The sequence below is a fragment of the Callorhinchus milii genome, unplaced genomic scaffold (genome assembly GCF_018977255.1).
Source record: "Callorhinchus milii isolate IMCB2004 unplaced genomic scaffold, IMCB_Cmil_1.0 Scaffold10, whole genome shotgun sequence".
Classification (NCBI taxonomy): domain Eukaryota; kingdom Metazoa; phylum Chordata; class Chondrichthyes; order Chimaeriformes; family Callorhinchidae; genus Callorhinchus; species Callorhinchus milii.
The window spans coordinates 2,529,755-2,549,591 of record NW_024704751.1 but is presented as its reverse complement, the minus strand read 5'-3'; the positions used below and the strand labels follow the sequence as shown (position 1 = coordinate 2,549,591).

The 19,837-nt window shown below is 43.0% G+C and overlaps 1 protein-coding gene across 3 annotated transcripts; it reads right to left on the bottom strand.

The window, feature by feature from the left end:
• Positions 1–2,607: 2,607 nt before the first annotated feature.
• On the bottom strand, positions 2,608–19,608 carry LOC103173153 (multidrug and toxin extrusion protein 1-like; the record flags this gene model as incomplete). Of its 3 annotated transcripts, XM_042338788.1 has the most annotated exon segments (16): positions 2,608–2,702; positions 2,991–3,123; positions 4,356–4,425; positions 4,549–4,624; positions 5,088–5,196; positions 7,291–7,358; positions 7,922–8,035; positions 8,303–8,386; positions 8,466–8,563; positions 9,171–9,268; positions 11,172–11,216; positions 11,920–11,962; positions 13,126–13,274; positions 15,430–15,498; positions 16,727–16,828; positions 19,034–19,608. In XM_042338788.1, coding segments are annotated over 16 exon segments (1,482 nt in total), but the record flags the coding sequence as incomplete, so codon positions are not given.
• Positions 19,609–19,837: the final 229 nt, after the last annotated feature.

The following is a 19,837-nucleotide window of genomic DNA, read 5'->3' as shown; positions in this document are numbered from 1 at the left end:
TTTGCTAAACACCTTGGTATCACAGGTACAAATTGATTTTAAATGAATCAATTCACACTCGTTTTCAAATCCCTTCACGCCCTGGTACCTCCATCCTCTCTGACCTGCTTACCCCACAACCCACTGCCTCCGCTTGACTGGCAATGGCCATCTGCATGTCCCTCACGCCCTACGTTCCACCATTGGGGGCTGCGCCTTCAGCCCCGAAACTCTGGAACATCCCTCCGCCTTGCTCCTTCCTTCCCCATCTTCAGGTCGTGCCTGGAGACTTCCTTATTCGATTGTGCCTATGTCCCATTTGATTTCTTTGCAGGTCTTTGGATTGGTCTGTTCATTTGTGTCATTCTACAGTCATTCTTTCTGCTGATAGTGATATTCAGAATTGAATGGAACAAAGCTTCAGAGGAGGTAACAGTGCTCGTGGTTCACTAATCAGTACACTTATTATTGTTTGTAACTCTCCATACATTAGATCCACACATTAGCAGAAACACCACCTTGGTGTTGGTACATCTCTGGCCTCTGAGTAGTGACTCAGGCAGGAATTACAATACTCTGTCATCAGTAGGGAATCCCTGTTACTTCATTTCCCTAACACCACATTTCTAAGCTGCGCTGTTCCTTTGAAGAGGAATCTCCACATTAGGATTCCTGTTCCATGGAGAAGGACTGAAATGTGTAGTGGGTTAGCACAACGTCCCTTCACCTCTGAAACTTGAGTTCAAATCCAACCCAGGCTGATGGAATAGGCTTCCTGTTTCCCACAGCATGAGAGATCACTTGTGAAATAAGCTGAGGGGGAACAGGGTACCTGTAAGGGTATTGCGACCAGGAGGCTGGACTAAAATAAAAAAAATCTTGTTAGTGTAATGGGAGGACAATACGTTGGATATTCTGGAGAGATGAGATTAGATGGGCTAAAGAGCCTTCTTCATCCAAACCGATCTTGTGATCTAATCTCAGCACAGTTCATTATGTGAAGGGCCCAATGACAGTACAAAACTACCTTTAAAATTCCACAAACCGTCAATTTAAATTAAGGTGGTGTGGGAGGTGGGAGGGAAGAAGTGAAATGAAGGCTCCTCTGAAAATGGAGTAATGCAAGTTGGAGGAGGAATTTCAATCTCATGCTAGTTTACCTGATAATGTATACTCCAGGGCTTGCCATCCACTTCTCCAACCATAAGCCATTACTTATTATCCCTCTGCCCGCCCCCAGACTGTGGGACAGAAATGTCTGCCACTGAAATGAGTGGAACCACTAAAGAAAGGACTCAGATATACAGGACCCTCTATAACCGTCTCCCCTCCCCCTCTTTGGCTAACAAGTCAATGTGCACTTTTCGCCCCCTCTGACACACCTACAGTGGCTGAGACCTTCAGTGGCTGTCAGCATTAGCCACATCAGCCCCCTGCCCTTTGGAACTCCTCCCAAATGCCCTCAGCATCTCTCCCAACATAGGCACTATATATTAGATATATATATTATAATAATAATGTACAGTTGTTCTCAGTCAAAATGTGCTATTGAAGCAAAGTTAGCACCCAACAAGTAGGAGACAAAAGTATAACATACAACAACAACAACAACAAGATTCCATTTATAGAGCGCCTTTCACGTCAGGAGGACGTCCCAAGGCGCTGCACAGTTGGGTCATGACCCGAGCAGGGGGGAAATGGTCAGGGTGAGGGGAGGGAAGGGAGGGAGAGAGGAGGGGGAAATGGTCAGGGTGAGGGGAGGGAAGGGAGGGAGCGAGGAGGAGGAAGAGAGTCGAGAGGGGAGCTGAAGGCACGGTCAAAGAGAAAGGTTTTGAGACCGGCCTTGAAGGAGGAAAGGGAGGAAGCAAGGCGAAGGCACTGGGGGATGGAGTTCCAGAGCCTCGGGGCTGAGAGGCTGAAGGCCCGACCACCGATAGTAGGGCGGTTGGGGCGGGGGACGTGGAGCAGACCGGAGCCAGAGGAACGGAGGGTACGGGCAGGTAGGTAGGGGGATAGTAGGTTGGAGAGGTAGGAGGGAGCAAGGCCGTGAATGGCCTTGTAGGTGAGGATGAGGATCTTGAAATCAATCCTCTGGGGGATGGGGAGCCAGTGGAGGCGAGCGAGGGTGGGAGTGATGTGGTCCCGAAGCCTGGTGCGGGACAGTACACGAGCTGCAGAGTTCTGAATGACCTGCAGTGTGGAGGGAGGTGCCGGGAAGGCCGGCGAGGAGAGAGTTCCCATAGTCCAGCCTTGAGGTGACAAAGGCGTGAACCAGGGTTTCAGCAGCGTGAGGGGTGAGGTAGTGCCGTAATCTGGCGATATTCCGGAGGTGATGGAAGGCGGGTGCTAACCCACTACACATTTCAGTCCTTCTCCATGGAACAGGAATCCTAATGTGGAGATTCCTCTTCAAAGGAACAGCGCAGCTTAGAAATGTGGTGTTAGGGAAATGAAGTAACAGGGATTCCCTACTGATGACAGAGTATTGTAATTCCTGCCTGAGTCACTACTCAGAGGCCAGAGATGTACCAACACCAAGGTGGTGTTTCTGCTAATGTGTGGATCTAATGTATGGAGAGTTACAAACAATAATAAGTGTACTGATTAGTGAACCACGAGCACTGTTACCTCCTCTGAAGCTTTGTTCCATTCAATTCTGAATATCACTATCAGCAGAAAGAATGACTGTAGAATGACACAAATGAACAGACCAATCCAAAGACCTGCAAAGAAATCAAATGGGACATAGGCACAATCGAATAAGGAAGTCTCCAGGCACGACCTGAAGATGGGGAAGGAAGGAGCAAGGCGGAGGGATGTTCCAGAGTTTCGGGGCTGAAGGCGCAGCCACCAATGGTGGAACGTAGGGCGTGAGGGACATGCAGATGGCCATAGCCAGTCAAGCGGAGGCAGTGGGTTGTGGGGTAAGCAGGTCAGAGAGGATGGAGGTACCAGGGCGTGAAGGGATTTGAAAACGAGTGTGAATTGATTCATTTAAAATCAATTTGTACCTGTGATACCAAGGTGTTTAGCAAACATCAGTGAGATTCCAAGGGGAAAGCCAATTGAGTAATATCCAATTAGATTCCCAATAGCTCCCAGCTTTTGCTTGCCAGCTCCTCTCAACACTCCGCTGCACACACCCTGCAGGATGGACAATTAGGCGGCATTAAAATCTGGCTCATGGCCTTTACTGCATTTCTACAGTACAAAGTTTATATCATCAATGTATCTTCTACCACGATCTGACCTCTGTGAAGGAACAGTATCAATTCTTTGAGGTAAAATAAAACCTCGGCGTTGGACATGCACAGCAGGTGGATCAAACTCACTCTGTGCACAAGAACGACAGATTTCTCTTTCAGTTCATGAGCAGTTAGCATTTGATTCTTTCAGAACCTGTGTGACCACTTTCTCTTTTTTTCTTCCTCCCCTCATCAGGAACGGAATGGGATTTAAGCATTGCTTTAAGCGCTCCAGGGCATTGGCTGTAGTTGACATCCCCAATAACAAGCGTTTGAGATGTTTCAAAGCCAAGCTGGAGAAGTTTAATGGACATCTGATGTCCTGGGACATCTGCCTATACTTTTCCACCTGTGTGATGGCCTACAACTCATCTAGGAATATTAAAGCAAAGATGTGGGAAAGAAATTTTCACCCTTTACATAATGGGACTGACTAGCGATGTGGGCATACTTTTCCAGGGAGTCCAAGCAGAAGGACTTGTGAGCATGACCAATTTACTTGCCAGGTTTGGCACAGATGTGAATATAGCCTGTTATGGGATCCACTAGGTAGATTTGCCTCACTAATGACCATCCCATGGTCATCCTTCTGGCTGGACTCTCCACTCTCCAGTCAGTGTCCTCTTCCTCCTCCTCCTCATAATATCTCCAGTGGTGTGTGGAGGATGCTGAGTGAAGAACAAGGAAAGATTAGGTACCTTGTAGGGGCTTCACTCTTCCAATGACAGCCATCCACCACACACCCACCCTGATCCCTGACGGTGTTATATTTTCTCTATTCTAGAGGAACATGGAAAATGAATGCATCCAAATCTGTTAAAGAAATAGCAGTCCCGGGATTTCTTAAAAAAGAGCTAACTGTACCAGCAAGTGGTGACCCTGAAGCATCTGCTCAGCCAGGGAAATGCATGAGGAAGCCGCATGGAATGCATAAGAAACTGTTGATTGTATAAAGTGAATTTCTTCTGCTCCGACACCTTTCCTTTCCAACAAGCACAATGCAAATGGTCAAAATTGGGGTGGGGGAGGGGGGGGGGGTTAGGTTCCTGACAATCTTCTTCGAAAAGATTTGCTGTGTGTCCTTCTTTGAGAAACATTCAAGTAATTAAATGTTACCCTTAATGTACTCACGGCTATGCAGTCAAAGAAATGGAAGGCGGAAATTAATGGCATGAGATCTGAAACAGACCGAATAATTTCTCTGCAAGAAGAAAAGAGAGGTTGGGGTGGGGGGGAGAGAGTGTGATGTCAGAGAGCTTTACAAAATTGCAAACTCGAGTTGAAAAGTGCATCATTCACGTTCATAGAAATAGATTTTACTAACCTGTCGTTGGTAAATATGTAACCCACCACATCGTTTACCAGAGCCAATATGATCACCATGATCAGACCACTGCATCCTGTTGAAATGCAGGTAGAAGGGAAATCCAAGGTTTTGCACAAGCTTTACTAACCAACAATGTATTATATATTATGTATTATCGTGCAAAGGACAAAACCGGTTGATAGGATGGCTCTACTGAAATGAAAATGTGGGGATGAATTCAATCTCAAAAGATTTTGTGTGCCACAGGGCAATTTTATCTTTTATCTAACCATACAGTGTAGGTTCAAATATTTTAACGTGAGGGGATGGGATGTGTACTAGCAACCAACTGATAGATTTGTTAGGCAAAATGTAATTTAATTAGCAATTAGGTGCACTGAGCACAAGGGGTGTGTTCAGATATGGAATGTAAGCGTTTAAAACTCATATGTCTCACACATATGTGAGCATAGTTATGTGTAACAGTCGTCGAAATAACAATAGTTTTAGTCCATGGATTTGCCAAGAACGTAAAACATTATAAAGAGCTCACTCACCGATACACCACAGAGCAGTTTTGGACGAGTTTTTAGCTTCATCTGGTTTGCCTGCACCCAGTGCTTTACCCACAAGGACGCTTACTGCCACGCCACATCCAAAAGGAATCTACGAAAGGACAACAACACAGGGCTCATTTCTGCACCGCTCTATATCCAATTGCTTATTTCCTCGGAGTTGTGGGTGAAATTTGAGCAGGTGTTGTGAGCTTGTATGTATGACGGGTTTTATCATGTGGAAGCCATCCCTATCTCAAAAGAGGATGTCGCTTCCATAAATTTACCCCTAGGAGATTGTACCTGCATCCAGGTCCCAGCAGGAACCAATTGTCACTTGCTGCTGAGGCTGATCTCAGATGCAGGCACTTCTCCACAACAACACCGCCAACAACTTGCATTTATTTCACGCCCTTCGTGCGGAGTAGCGTCCCGGAGCGCTATATAAATGACAACAATCTTGCATTCATACAGTTCCTGTAGGATATCGCTTTAATAAGTTAAATTGCAATTAAGAAAGGGACAATTAAGAAATAAAAGCAGTTTGGAACATTGTATTATGAGCTGAGAATAAAGAAATTGCTTAATACATCAGTGTTTGGATTGAGAATCTTTACATGGTGTTAGAAGGAAAACTGAACTTGGATTGGAACTGACTATGAGACTGAACACGGATTTTAAAACAACAGAAAACATGAATTCGGTAATGGCAAAATCAGATGCCATATCAAAGTGCGTGCAAATACCGTGTCCATTGAAGTCAGTAGGAACTTGAGATATGTTTGGCACAAGTTTGAGTAGGATTTTCAAATTTTTGTGATAGCCTCAAATTTCATAGAATCATAGAATTATACAACACAGGAGACGGCCATTCAGCCCATCGTGTCTGTGCCGGCTCTTTGGAAAGAACTACCCAATTCAATCCCACTCCCCTGCTCCCTCCCCCGTAGCCCTGCAAACTTATCCTCCCCAAATAAATATCTACTCCTCTCTTAAAAGTTGTTATCGAATTGGCTTCCACCGCCAGTTCAGGCAATGCATTCCAGATCCAACCAACTCGCCGTGTGAAAAAATTTCTCCTCACCTCCCCTCTGTTTCTTTTAACAACTATTTTAAATCGGTGTCCTCGGGTTACCGACCCTCCCGCCAGTGGGATAGTTCTCCATTTGATTCAAATTTGATTTGCAATTTATAGTAAGTTTGCTGTTTACCTGGAATGTAGCAGATGAGGATGCAAAAGAGTTCCTCACAACTCTGAAAAGGGCTGTGGACATGCCATTGGATGATATAATGACTATTATGCAGGAACGATGTTGTGGATAAAACAACATCACCATAAGACAGATGAAAGTTTGGAACAAGGAAGCAAGGGCCTACAGCATCGATTCATCAATACTTTGCTAAAATACCAGCTTGGGTGCAAACCTTTAATTGTCCAGCACCTTGGGATGTCCCTCCGACATGAAGGGTCCTGTACAAATGTAATTGGTACAGGAAGAAGCTAGAATGACTCGGATGAGGAATACAGAGTGCAGCGAAGCTACAGGCTTAGCGGAAGCCAAGTATAAAAGACACCTGTGAGAAAGGCGGATTAGTACACCTTTTAAGGAGGTAAAGGACTGCTATGTTTGCCAGCAATATGGGCATTAAGTAAGGCAGTACAGGAACACAAGAGGAACACAAGAGAAAACACAGGGGTGAAGGATGACAAGAAGAAAGAACTACAAACGGAAGGGCATCAGAGAACCATGATAGAACAAGTGTGATCAAGGCAACATGGAATAGTGGATAGCTCTGATATGGAATCCACGATTATAATCATAATAATCCTTGCATTTGATATAGTGCTTTTCACATCTTCTAGATGTCTCAGAGCGCTTCGCGGGATATGCTGTAAAGTGAATGGACTGTTTATTTAGTGATGAGGATGAGGATTAGTGATGAGGAAGGTGAATACTTGATGCAGAAACCTCTGGCAAGGCCATGGATGGGTGGGGCCAAGGCCATGGAGGGGTTTAACCGTAGGTGAATATTGGGGAGCAGAGGGAGTGGAGGGGAAGCCATCACTAAGGCCTCTATTTGTGCAGTGAATACTGTCATTGGAAGGTTAAAGAAAACACTACAAGGCAGAATAATCTCTGTTTATTGTTCCTAAAGCGAGTTTGTGCATATAAATAATGTATCTGCATTGAATCAGCAGCCTTACCATGTCAACCGCTGTTAAAAGTTGATAGACAATTGCCTGTACCCCAAGCTGGACTTCATTGATTAATCCTGTGAACAGGAGATGGGACAGTCAATCCTTGCTTCATTTTAAAATGGAAAATCCCACATCCCTCCAGTGTGGCAGGAGATAATTATTCCTTGCATTTAACACAGTGCCTTATCACATCTTGAGGATGTCTCAGAATCTTCCATAGGATTTACTGTAAAGTATAGTGACTTTTCACTACAAAAGTGTATTTTGTAGGTGAACACTCCCCCAGTAATGCATTGTTAAAAAGCAGCTTGAAGCTGTGATCAGAGGGTGGGTGGTAGGGTGGGTGTTGTGGAAGGATGTGATCAGATGGGCCAAAGGGCCTTCTTCATCCAAACCAATGTTGTGAGTGTCCAAACCAATGTTGTGAGACCATATGAGTTCAAAGTCCCGACATGAAGCTTAAACAACAACAGCAATTTGTATTTATATTTGTGCCCTTTGCGTGGTGTACTGTCTTGGCGCACTTCTCTCAGCAAGAGAATGAGCCAGGCTCACACAAAGTAAGCGGAAGCCGGATTGACTCCTCATTCAATTCAACAAGCCAGGAAGTCTCACGCAGGGATGTTAGGTAAATTACCTGCCAGGAAAATTCCGATCTCATACGTCCACCACTCAATACATAGCATCAGCATGCTGGGGATTGCAAGTCGTATAAAGTTGCCCCACTCCTGCAGACTATCATTGGTCCAACCTGTACAACAAACAACAGAGATACTGGCACAGTAATAAAACCTGTTCAAAAATATGCACATGCTCGCCACATGAGGGAAAGATTGCGTTTGGTCTGTGATGCTCCTGGGACTAACAAGTCAATCATCTCTTGCTGCTCAGGTTTATGTGGGAAGATTGCTCCCAGATGCTATCTGGGTGAATGGCACTATATAAATGTAAGTTGCTGGGAGTGGTGTTGTTGAGTGAACACTTCTGTCAGGATAGACACCAGGAAGTTTTTCATTACCCAGAGGATTATATTGATGACTGGAACAAGTTGCCAAGAAGGACAGTTGAGACCTGGGCCATGGATACATCCTCCGCACGCCCTCTACAAATAATTAGGAATGAGAATTTAAACATTGTCATCAGGGAAAAGCCAGCTTTGCATAGATAGGAATGTACATTACCTCCCCAGGTCTCCACGTGCAGCTTTTTCCATCGAATGTAGAAAAACAGCAGAATAACTTGGCAGTACTGCGACATAACATTCGCAATAGCAGAGCCTCTGAAAAATACAATGGCAGCTTTAGATCAAGAGGTTCACTGTTGAGTGCAAGTTCAACTTGACAAAACTGGTTGTAAACGTTTTTGTGGTTGTGAATGTGCATTAAGTGGGTACAGCCGGTGACAAGCGTCACAAGAGTGAACGTATCACACAATTAACCATGGATGTAAGCACAGAAAGAATTGGACATTTACTGGGACACCGCCACCTTCCAAGGATGCTAGTCATTGGATGTTCATTTGACACCTGAGGGTTTGAACCCTCACCAGGTGGATGGCAAAAACCATGCACTCCCTGTGAGCTTTCTGGTGGGCAACACAGCTCAGCATGAAATGTGTGACAGTATTGTCACCAACTTCTTGCCCACAGATCGAACACACATCCTTTCCCATTGAGTGATGGTACTCCCAGTCGGAGGTGCAGAGCTTGAGCAGCAACTGTTTACCTCACTGCAAACCAATCAAGGTGGATTACAAGCCTTCATAACTCTGTAACTCAATCTCTTCGTATTAATGATGGGGAGGAAATATCAATGGGAAGGAATCATGATAAATCTGATCACTGTAGTTTCATTTTATTTTGAAAAATGGAAGTTGCATCTACTTACAGCACTCTCAGCTCTAACACATATAACAAGATATAGTTTGCTACACCGTTAAAGATGTTGCTTATGAGACCAGTGTAAACCTGTGGTAGAATAATAGCCTGGAACGAGAAGAAAGAGAGCATCACAGTCTATCTGGGTACCACCCTTTCATTCATTCATCAGAGAGGAACCTTGATCGAGCCCTGATGATTGCATTGTGCATGGAAAGACCAAACTCAGGTTAAATCCCTCAGCCGCGGTGCTCGAGTTAAGCAAAAAGTAGATGAAATCACTTTCCCCAGACAAGAAGTGCAATATTAAGATGTGAGCTGCGTTGGTGAAATTATTTCTCCTGAGTGTTGAGTCAGTGACTGTAAAAGGCATCAATTTCAGATAAGTAGCAAGGTAGCAAAATGGGAGTTTGAGAGGATTTTTTGTTAACATGGAGAGAGAGTTGTTGGGACATGGAAGGCCCTGCCAGGTGTTGTGATAGGGGCATAATCCAAATTATCTTTCCAAAGGCAACTAGATAAAGATGTCTGAAATTTGCAGAGCAAATTGGAGGGGGGTGGGGGCGTGGGGGCAAAGGCATGTCAATGGAACTGAATTGATTGCTCTTTCACAATGGATTGAATAACCTTCTTCAGTGCTGTAAATTTCTACGGTACCCGACATTGGAGAAAATTGACGACCTCCTTGTTCTTTCAGCTGCAGGACACGTATGTCACGAGAATTTCACTGGACCAGAGCGCCACAAATAAAGGCATTTGTATCTTTGTTTTTGTTTGAAATGGACATTATTGTATCTACCCCTGTATTTCCTCATTCTCCTCAGGGAAGCAACATGCTGAGGTGAGGGGAATACCTGCAGAGAAGAAAAATCTGGCCACCAAACCTCTGGATAAAATTAGTCATTGACTTTGTCACTGTTTATGGGTCGTAGCTGTGAACAAATGAGCTGCCGCGAACGTCTACAAGTGTACACTTCACAGAAACATTGTGAAGCGCTTTGAAGACATTCACAGAATATACTGTAAAGTGAATTGACTGTATTTTGTGGGCGAAATACGGCAGCCAATTGCGCACAGCAGTGTCCCACAAGCAGTCGTGAATTGTTTGACCAAATCANTTTTTTTGAAGGGATTTTTATCCCTGGTAAGCAATGAGCCAATCGACTAACAACCAGGTTCCTACTTACTGCTAAGTAATCAAAGGTGTGTGGAGTAAGGAAACTTGCTTTATGTTACGCCTCCTTATTTTTATTTATATAATATTCTTAATATTATAGACACTGTATCAAATGGTAGAATTATGGTTAAAATTTCTATTGAATCAAATCAAAGGTCTTAACAATTGTGAATGAAATACGCCAAGATGGTTTGATCTCAGTGTCGAGATAATATATCATCATTGCACATTTATAATAATAATAATAATCCTTGCATTTGATATAGTGCTTTTCACGTCTTCTCGACGTCCCAAAGCGCTTCACAGAATATACTGTAAAATGAATTGACTGTATATTTGTGGGCGAACACGGCAGCCAATTGCGCACAGCAATGTCCCACAAACAGTCATGGATTGAAAATGACCAATTTATTATTGTTTTTTTTTTGGAGGGATTATTATTATTAGGCTCTGTGTGGAGTAAGGAAACTTGCCCAAGGTTTCGCCCTCTGCCTGGAATTGAACTCAGGTCTCTCGCTTGCAAAGCGAGTGCTCTAACCACTGAGCTACAGGACCCCACGTGTAGATAATAAATATTATTTATTTCTCAAGCAGTTGTAGTTTGGACTTCAGGGCAACATGCCTAGGCCTCTATTAACATAGCATTTCAGAGCATCCTGAATTTGGTGAACTACTTAGCAATAAATTGGGCAAGGGACAGCCAGGGTTATCTGATTCCAGTATAAATCGAAGGAAAAGAATGAGATTTCTACACATGTCTCGCTGCAATTGTTGGTAAAGTAACTAAATATTAGAATAGATCGATGCATCCTCGAAAATCCAGAATGACTGTACCTGATTTTGAAGGTATCGGATCTCTAACTGATACAGAAATGCAGCCTAAAAATAAAAACAAGAAAAGTGAGGATAGTGGATGGTGCAGTGATGACCGATAAAAATAAAGTTACATTCATACTTTCTCAATTTGAAGCCAAACCATGTCCGATTGTATCATAATGCCAATTGAGGTGATATTGCATATATTACAGTATATCCGGTGAAGCGCTGTGAGACATCTTCCTGATGTGAAGGGCACTAGATCAAATGTAAGGATTATTAATGTTATTTATGTCTCAATCAGAAATAATAATAACAATCCTTGCATTTGATATAGCGCTTTTCACGTCTACTAGACTTCTCAAAGCGCTCCACAGAATACACTGTAAAGTGAATTGACTGTATATTTGTGGGCGAATGGTTGCGCTAGGCATGATTTGGTAGACAGTGCACCTCGGCCTAGATTCACTCTATTAATACAGCATTTCATATCGTCCTGAATTTGGCAAATTGTTGGCTCCAGCTTTAACTTTGAAGCCCTGTTCTCTGGTGTTTTTAAAGAAAACGTACAGAAAGCCAGTTGCAAAGATAAAGCCCGCATTTAAGAATTTCTCAAATTCTAGATGCTCTGAAGTGGTCTGACAATAACCAATTGAATAGCTTGGTGGTGATTCTCTTTTGGACTCGCTGGTTTGGTTTCATGTAACAAGTGTCTCGAGTTGTTGCAGTTCTTTAACTAACAATGTACAGAAAACAAGCTACTTACAGGAAGACCAGGAATAAATATCTTCACATAAAGCTGAGTTAATCTGTAACAAACATAGAAAACATCAGTAAGAGTGGTGTTAAGAGTATAAATATCACTTTTCTACGTAGGTGTGCTGTGTATAGCTAAAGCAATGGAGGGGCGCTTGCATTATAATTTCCAACACAACCATGAAAGGCACTTTAGAATTACAATTTGTTGTTTTGTGGATTACTGTTTAAATTTGAAACCGTAATACGAATTGGGCTGAAAAGCACAGCTTTCATGTACTTTCAATGATATTTGTGATTCTCAGTCACCTTTTTACCTTAATCAAATGGTTCAGCAACTCACTTCCCCCAAGGTCATGAATAGATCTGTGTTCTCAGCTGGACAGCTAAATGTGGACCCAACGGATCTTATCCAGAGGGGGGGATGGAAGAGAGAGAGGGAAACTGACCGAATGTAGTTAGAAGTTGCCTCTCACAGCCTGCTTATTACTGACTGCTATGGAAAGGTCTGAAGACCACAATGATCCATTTGTTGAGCGAGAAGAGCTTTCCACAGCCAGTCAGCAATAAGCAGTCTGTAATAGGCAATTTATAAGGAGAGGCTGTGGGTGGCTAAATTCCTGAATGGGAAGGGGGAAAAGGCTTATTCCTACTTAACGCCAACTTATTTATGCTTACTGTCGGAATTTTTTTTGCCCATTAATTTCTTTAAGTACTTCTATTCCCGTCCTTGGGTTCACCATCTGAGACCACAGCCTGCGGCCTCCCGTTTTCTCTTTTTATCCCCAGCGCTGGATATCAGGAACTGTCCAGATTGGCAAGGTTTGGCTTATTGTCTGAATGCCTCCACTCTATGTTTGGGAAAGGAGAATTTTCATTGGGACCATACACACACTATTTCCTTGAAAAGCATCAAAGAAGGTGCAGAATTTGACCCATTCTTAAAATGCAGTTTTCATTTTAAAGCTGTTTTTCCGTAGTGCTTAAAAGCTGATCTCTGGCTACTTCTCTCCCCCTTCTCCCTCTCCAGCTCATTTGAGATTAGGAGCTGACAATATAGTGACTATATAGCATATATAGTGACTATATAGCAGGTATAGCATCTGCTTCGCAACTCTTGATCTACATCCTGTGCCACTTCGGCAACACCTTACCCTTAAATATTCTTTACCCTGAAATAACAGTTATCTTTGTAATGAAGGTGAAAGACACTCACTTGGCCACCGCAGGAGGCTGTTTGGCTGCCAATAGCAGTTGTTCTGTGTTAATGAAGAGAGCCCAGCAAGGTAAACAGAATAGCATGAGAATCAGAATTCCTCTTTGCATTATTGCCCCAATTCTCTTCAAGTTTCCACTGCCGAACGTCTGAACATAACAAGAAGGGGAAAAACAAGTTATCCGTGCGTTGTTTGTCAAGGTGTAAAATTAATGAGAAATTATGCCTTCTCTCTCTCTATATATATATATGTAGCATAAAATTCCATCTGAGTCTAGAATTATTCTATGTAATACGTTACTCTATGTAGCATTTCAGAATATCCAAAATTTGCCAAGTTGTTGGATTTTATCATAATTTTCAAGTTGTTGTGTTAAAACTTAAACTTAAATTTGGCAGATTGTGGATGCTGTGAAATGCTACAAAAGTAAATCCTGTGAACCGCTTTGAGGCGTGTTGATGATGCGATGGGGCGCTATACCAAATGCAAGGATTATTATATGACAAAATAATTTGTCTCAACAAAGGTTTATGGCAGTGAAGATTACGATTTATTTCAGCCCTGATCATAATGGTCTTTTGGAAGAAAATGTTCATTTTACACTAAACATTTGCAATAGTTAATTCAAAAGCCTTGTTAATGCTTTCCTTCTGAACATGTTGGGGAGCTTGTTATACACACATCAGTGTAATCCACCGTTGGCTATAAATTCCACCTGGGTTTAGATTTACTCTGCTAATGTAATATTTCAGCCCACACAGATTCTTAAAGGCGGTCTTTAATTTTTGAAAGCTATAATCTGTGAATGCTTTTAGGAACTGCAGAGAACAGGCTTCAAGAGTAAAAACTGAATTCAGCGACTTGGCAAGTTCTGCGTAATCTAAAATGCGATGTTAGTAGAGCAAATCTGTAATATCCAGGTGGAATTTTTACCCCACAAATGGATTGAGCCCAACAACCCCAGGAGTGGAGAGAGCAGCAGATTGCCATTGCCACAACACAGCCCTGAAATGCTTATTTAACCCATATACCACTTTTCTGTAATTTGAACAAATTTCTGCCGAACTTGATATCTCTTTACACCAAGATTTATTTTCCCCATGAAAGTTACACTCCAGGTTTTTGGTCTGTTTAACTAAATTGCTCTTGAGCCTCTTATATTAAGTAATGTATATTAACATTCTGCTGGGTTGTCCAGGGTATGGCAATGTTATTTCCTATGTGACATTGATATTGGCAATAATCCAACATACAGCAATTGCTGCCACTCCAGATTTTGCACTGTGTATTCAATCCAGCTGGAACAGAATGCCACACAGGTCTGACAGCAATAAGAGAAAAGGGTATTTTCCATATTAAATAACCTCAAGCTCCCCAAGGACATAATAGCATGAATCAGTAAAGTCAATTTGATCCACCTTTTACATTCTTCCTTCCCTGAGTAACAAATTAAATGACTGTTGACAGTTATAAAAGATATTACTTTTTTTTTAAATTTGAAAAATAAAAAGTGATTTAAAAAATGTACAATTTGTTGTACCTTTGGACTCTACTCAACGTAATATCTTCTTCTCATAATAAATAGCAATTTTTTTTTTGCATTTGACATATTGCTTCCAAATGTCAAAGCATCTCAAATCACTCGGCAGGCAAGCCATGCACCTCTCGACAGCTGCAGCAACCAATTTGAGCACCTCGGGTCCCAAAGGTGATCCAGAAACCAGCCGCTAAAGGCTATGTGAGCATGCCTGTGGATGATCCATCCTTTCGTGCTACCACAGTCCTTTTCCTCAATCATGATTTTTGGAAGGCACTTAAGAGCTGTTAAAGATGATGGCATTAATAGGTTAGGTTTGAAATAGGAAGTGGAAGCGAATGTTAAATTGAGTATTTGAGGTCCACAGTGCCTGGGCTCACTCTTCTCACTGAACCTTGGAGCCAAGCACTTCTTGTAAGAGAAACATATGCTGATGATGCTAAGATGACTGGGCAGGAAATAAATGGAGGATAAATAGCGTATAGGGGGAGCTCGATTGATTAAATAGATGCGCCAAAGAGTGACGGACAGATTTTTAAAAATACATAAATGGAAGGCAATGCAGATTGGAATAGGAAATGGTAAATGTGCAGACAGTGAAGGAGTGCATGCACCAAGGGGGCAGACATAAAAGGATTTGGTTAAGATTGCTGATCATTCACTCAGTGGGTCTAGATATTTGTCCTTCCCCGAGTAACAAATTAAATGACCATTGATAGTTATAAAAAGAACATTATCATCCGCAGCGCAGAGTGGCTCATCTTACCTGGGATATGAGTGTGTCACATGCCGAGGACAGCCCAACACCGATTGATATACCCGTTACATTTATCACCTGTGAAAAGGTATTTCAAAATGACTAAGCTTCTGATACACTGTCATGGTTATAAACAACAATGCTCATAGCAAACTGAGGCTAAATGAAAGCTTCTTGGAGGAGCAAATACTGACACGAAAATAGGGCTGAACAGCATTCAAGTGTGACTTGAGTCTCTCTAAAGATTAACCAAGATTGATTGATTGATAACTGTCAATAGTCATTTAATTTGTTACTCAGGGAAGGAAGAATGTTTGGACCCACTGACCCACTGATCACTCGATCAGCAATCATAACCAAATTATTTTATATCTTCCCTCTTGGCGCATGTACTCCTTCACTGTGTGCACATTTCCCATTTCCCATTCCAATCTGCATTGCCTTCCATTTATGTATTTGTAAAATATAAATAGTTTACAGGAACCTTCTGTTGATCAAAGTGAGGGGGTTTAGGTGTCATTGTTGTGAAATTAAACATTCTCATATTAAGTACCCAATACAAAATGACCAACTAGTGACTGTGTTTGTGTGTCTGTGGGGGGAGAGGGGCCAGGTGGTGTTGGTACCAAGGTCTCCTTGGAGGTGATCAGGCTCTAAAGTGACATGGTTAGCAACAGAATATCGGAATTCAGTCAACCCTCTTTGGCTGTCAACATTGAGCACTTGCAGTTAGGAATAGACTGCCCGACAGAGTAAAGCTGCCAGGATGTAACATTTTCATTCCCGCACCAGTAAACCTATGTTAAGGCCATGGGACCATGAATTAGGAGTTGGGCTGAGATTGCCCCAAATCATTGCATTGCACATGAGATCGTTGAGGCCAACAGAGAGAAGGAGGAGTCTTTGCATTTTATCGATCTGCCTGGACTCAAAGCTAAGTCCCACAGTTATTAATAATCCTTGCATTGGTGTAGCGCCTTTCACGTCTGGAGGACATTTTAAAGCATTTCACAGGATTCACAGTAAAGTATAGTCACTGTGTGATGAGGTGGGATCTTTAACATCCACCTGAACAGGAGGATGGGACCTCAGTTTTAACATCTCATCTGAAAAACGACACATCCAATAATGCAATGCTAACCCCAGCGCTGTGTCGGAGTGTCAGTCTGGACAATATGAGCTCAAAGTCCCGTAATGGGGCTTGAACTGACAACCTTCTGCCTCGGAGGCGACAATGCTACCAACTGAGCCAGGCCACTTGCCAATGTGTTACTTGCTGCCTGGGCTGAGTTTTAAACATGCTTACAGCTGAGGCGAGAGAAACTGCATCCAGTTCGGTTTTTCCTAAATGACCGCAGAATATGGAGCTGGTAATACTTAAGCAAAAGACCATAAATTGCGTCAAAATCTGTCAAAGAAAAAGAAAAACATAAATCAGATAATAACTCAGACGCAGATTCTTCAATATTATTTTTACTTCACACGCCTACTGGGGAACTACACCATCTTGATGCGTTCCTGACATAACACACAGAACTTGAAAGTTGCAGATTAAAACGCTGTGTTGGGTTAGCAGGTCTCCACTTGGGCAAGGTTAAGGCTCTACAATTGTTGTTGATGGCCCTTGAGTTAACGAAGAGAAGATCACCCAAGGTCCCTGCTCCTAACTCAGTAACCTCTGCTGGAAAATGTGCATGTGTGGGTATCAGGTGAGGACAGGATCATTCAAGGTTGCAATCCTCCTGTGGTCAACTAGTCCGCCAACAACGACAAAATTACATTTGTAAAGCACCTTTCATGTCGGGAGGACATCCCAAGTCGCTGAACAGTCAGGGATCAGGACCCGAGCGAGGGGGGCAATGTTGCGATGAGGGAGAGCAGAGGAAGTAGGAAGGCGGCTGAAGGTATGGTCAAAAAGGAGCAACTTGAGTCATGTCTTGAAGGAGGTATGCGAGGGAGCAAGGCAAAGGGATTGTGGGATGGAGTTCCAAAGAGTGGGGACAGAGAGGCTGAAAGCCCGGCTGTTGATGGTAGGGCGGGTCGGGTGGGAGACCTGGAGCAGGCCGGAGCCTGATAAGTGGAGGGAGCGGGGTCAGCAGGTCAGAGATGTAGGAGGGGCAAGGCCATGGAGGGCCTCAAAAGCGAGGACAAGGATTTCGAACTCCATCCTCCGAGGGATGGAAAGCCAGTGGAGTCAGGCGAGGGTGGGGGTGATGGTGTCACAGAGCCTGGCGCGGGAGAAGACAGAAGCCGCAGAGTTCTGGATGATCCGCAGCTTGTGAAGGAAAGAGCCGGAGAGGCCAACAAGTTTCTGTAGTCGAGCCTTGAGGCGACTAGTGTATGGATGAAGGTTTTGGCGGCCTGAGGGTGAGGCAGTGGAGGAGTCGGGCAATATTGCAGAGGTGGGGGAAGGCAGAGCGGGACAAGGCACAGATGTGAGGGAGAAGGGAAAGGTTAGGGCCGAACAAGACACCCAGGTTCCTGACTGGCTTGGTGAGGTGGAGTGTGCAACCATGGATGCTGATGCTGCGAGTGTCTGAGTTGCTGAGGCAATCAAACAACGTTTGTTCAGACTCATGCACTTTTGCGTTTTGCATATATCAATGGAAGGAAAATTGGGATTAATGCATTTTGAGGGGGGTGGGAGTGGAAAAAACCCAAGAGGCAAAATAGATTCTAAACAAATCCACGTTCTGATTTCTGATGTAAAGAGTAACCTTGGTGCTCGACAAGGCAACACTAGGGGCCTCAATGTCACATCCTAGTACAAATTTGTCAGATAATCGACTGTAAAGGGTATTGCACAGACAGTGAAACTTATAATGGGGTAAGTGTGCTTTCGTGGTTTATTGAAGGATAGTGAAGGAAGGTAACTTGCCTTGTCGATCAGTGTTTTCAGGAGGTTTGCATTCGATACAGCGTCTAGAAGTCAAAAAGCTTCCAAGTTGTCTAAAGTATAGGCGAATGCAGTAGCCAATGTGCGTCCAGCATTGCCCCACAAAAGAAGTGAATGATATTCTTTTTATTTGGAGGATTGCTGGGGAGAAACTCCTTCCTCTTTTTGAATGGGGTAATCTTTACTGACCGTCTCAACAGGCAGACATCTGACTAGACCTCGATTTAATCGTCATCCAAACACCTTCATCACTCCATCAAACAATTCCCATGAGTTTGGGGCAAGAGGACAAACATCAATAGTTAGCGATGGGTATAATAGAGGCTGAAGTTACTCCACTGGTGAGTGAGGAAGCCTTTGAAAGACCAATTAAGTCTAGTGAGTACTGTGTCCGTTGCAATGGAGTAAAGATTACTGTGTTTTACTTTTCAGTCAACGTGAAATTTCATTAACAATTATCAGCGTAAACGTTCCGTAACACCTGAGCCGGACACGTTCTGAATGCCGGTGGTTTTTAACTAAATGCGATTTCAGCGTTGTGTGAATAACCGGAGAGTGATATTATTTGGTAAACATTGATTTTATACTTTAACTTGAAATGCAAAGGTCTCACAATTGCGACACTAAAAGACATTCAATTGTCCTCGCGTTTTATTATTGGCTCAGCCAACAATGCGGATTTCTGATCATTTAACACCTCTAAAATGTGCAACTCACCACCGGCACAGCCAGCCGGGAAAGCTCCTTCACTTCATACCAGAAGTTGACCGGTAACAAGCCCTTTAATTTCCTCAGTAACATCTGGCAGCAGGTTGTCGGGGTCTCAGGACTACTCGCAAAGTTCATCCCTATTTTCCGATTAGGGTTGTCACAGGTACTCCTCTATTTCTCTTTTACTCTTCTCTTTCTTTCTATCTCTCACACACACTCTCCTTTTTTTCTGTCTTTCTCACTCTTCCTTTTTTCTTACTCTCTCTCTCTCTCCCCTTTTTCTCTTTTATCACTCTCACAAATTTTTTTCACACTCTCCCTGCTCTTTCTTGTTCTCTCTCACTCTCTCTTTCACTCTCTCGCGCTCTCTCTTTCTTGCTTTGTCTTTCAGTCAGTCACTCACTCACTCTATCCCCTTTCTCTTACTTCATGGCAATGGTTGACAACCTTAAATATATTTTCCTCCATGAGCTGATGAGTCATAATGAGCTTCTTAGCATTGCAAATTCTTAGGTAATTCAGGCAGGTTTGCTTTTATCTCCGTCATTTCTCATTGTTCCCATTCATTGATTTATTTTGCAAAAGATAAACTTGGAGAACTGGATACTTATATCACAGAGATAACGCAATGATATAATTGATTTTGCGATCATAATAATAATACTGTTACTTACATTTCATATAGGCCTTTCTCGTCAGGAGGAGATGTCAAAGCGCTTCAGAGGATATGCGATAAAGTGTAGCGACTGTGTATTTTGTAAGCGAATGTAGTTGTTCTGGAGAAATAGAGTTGGCAGAGCTTAAACTTAT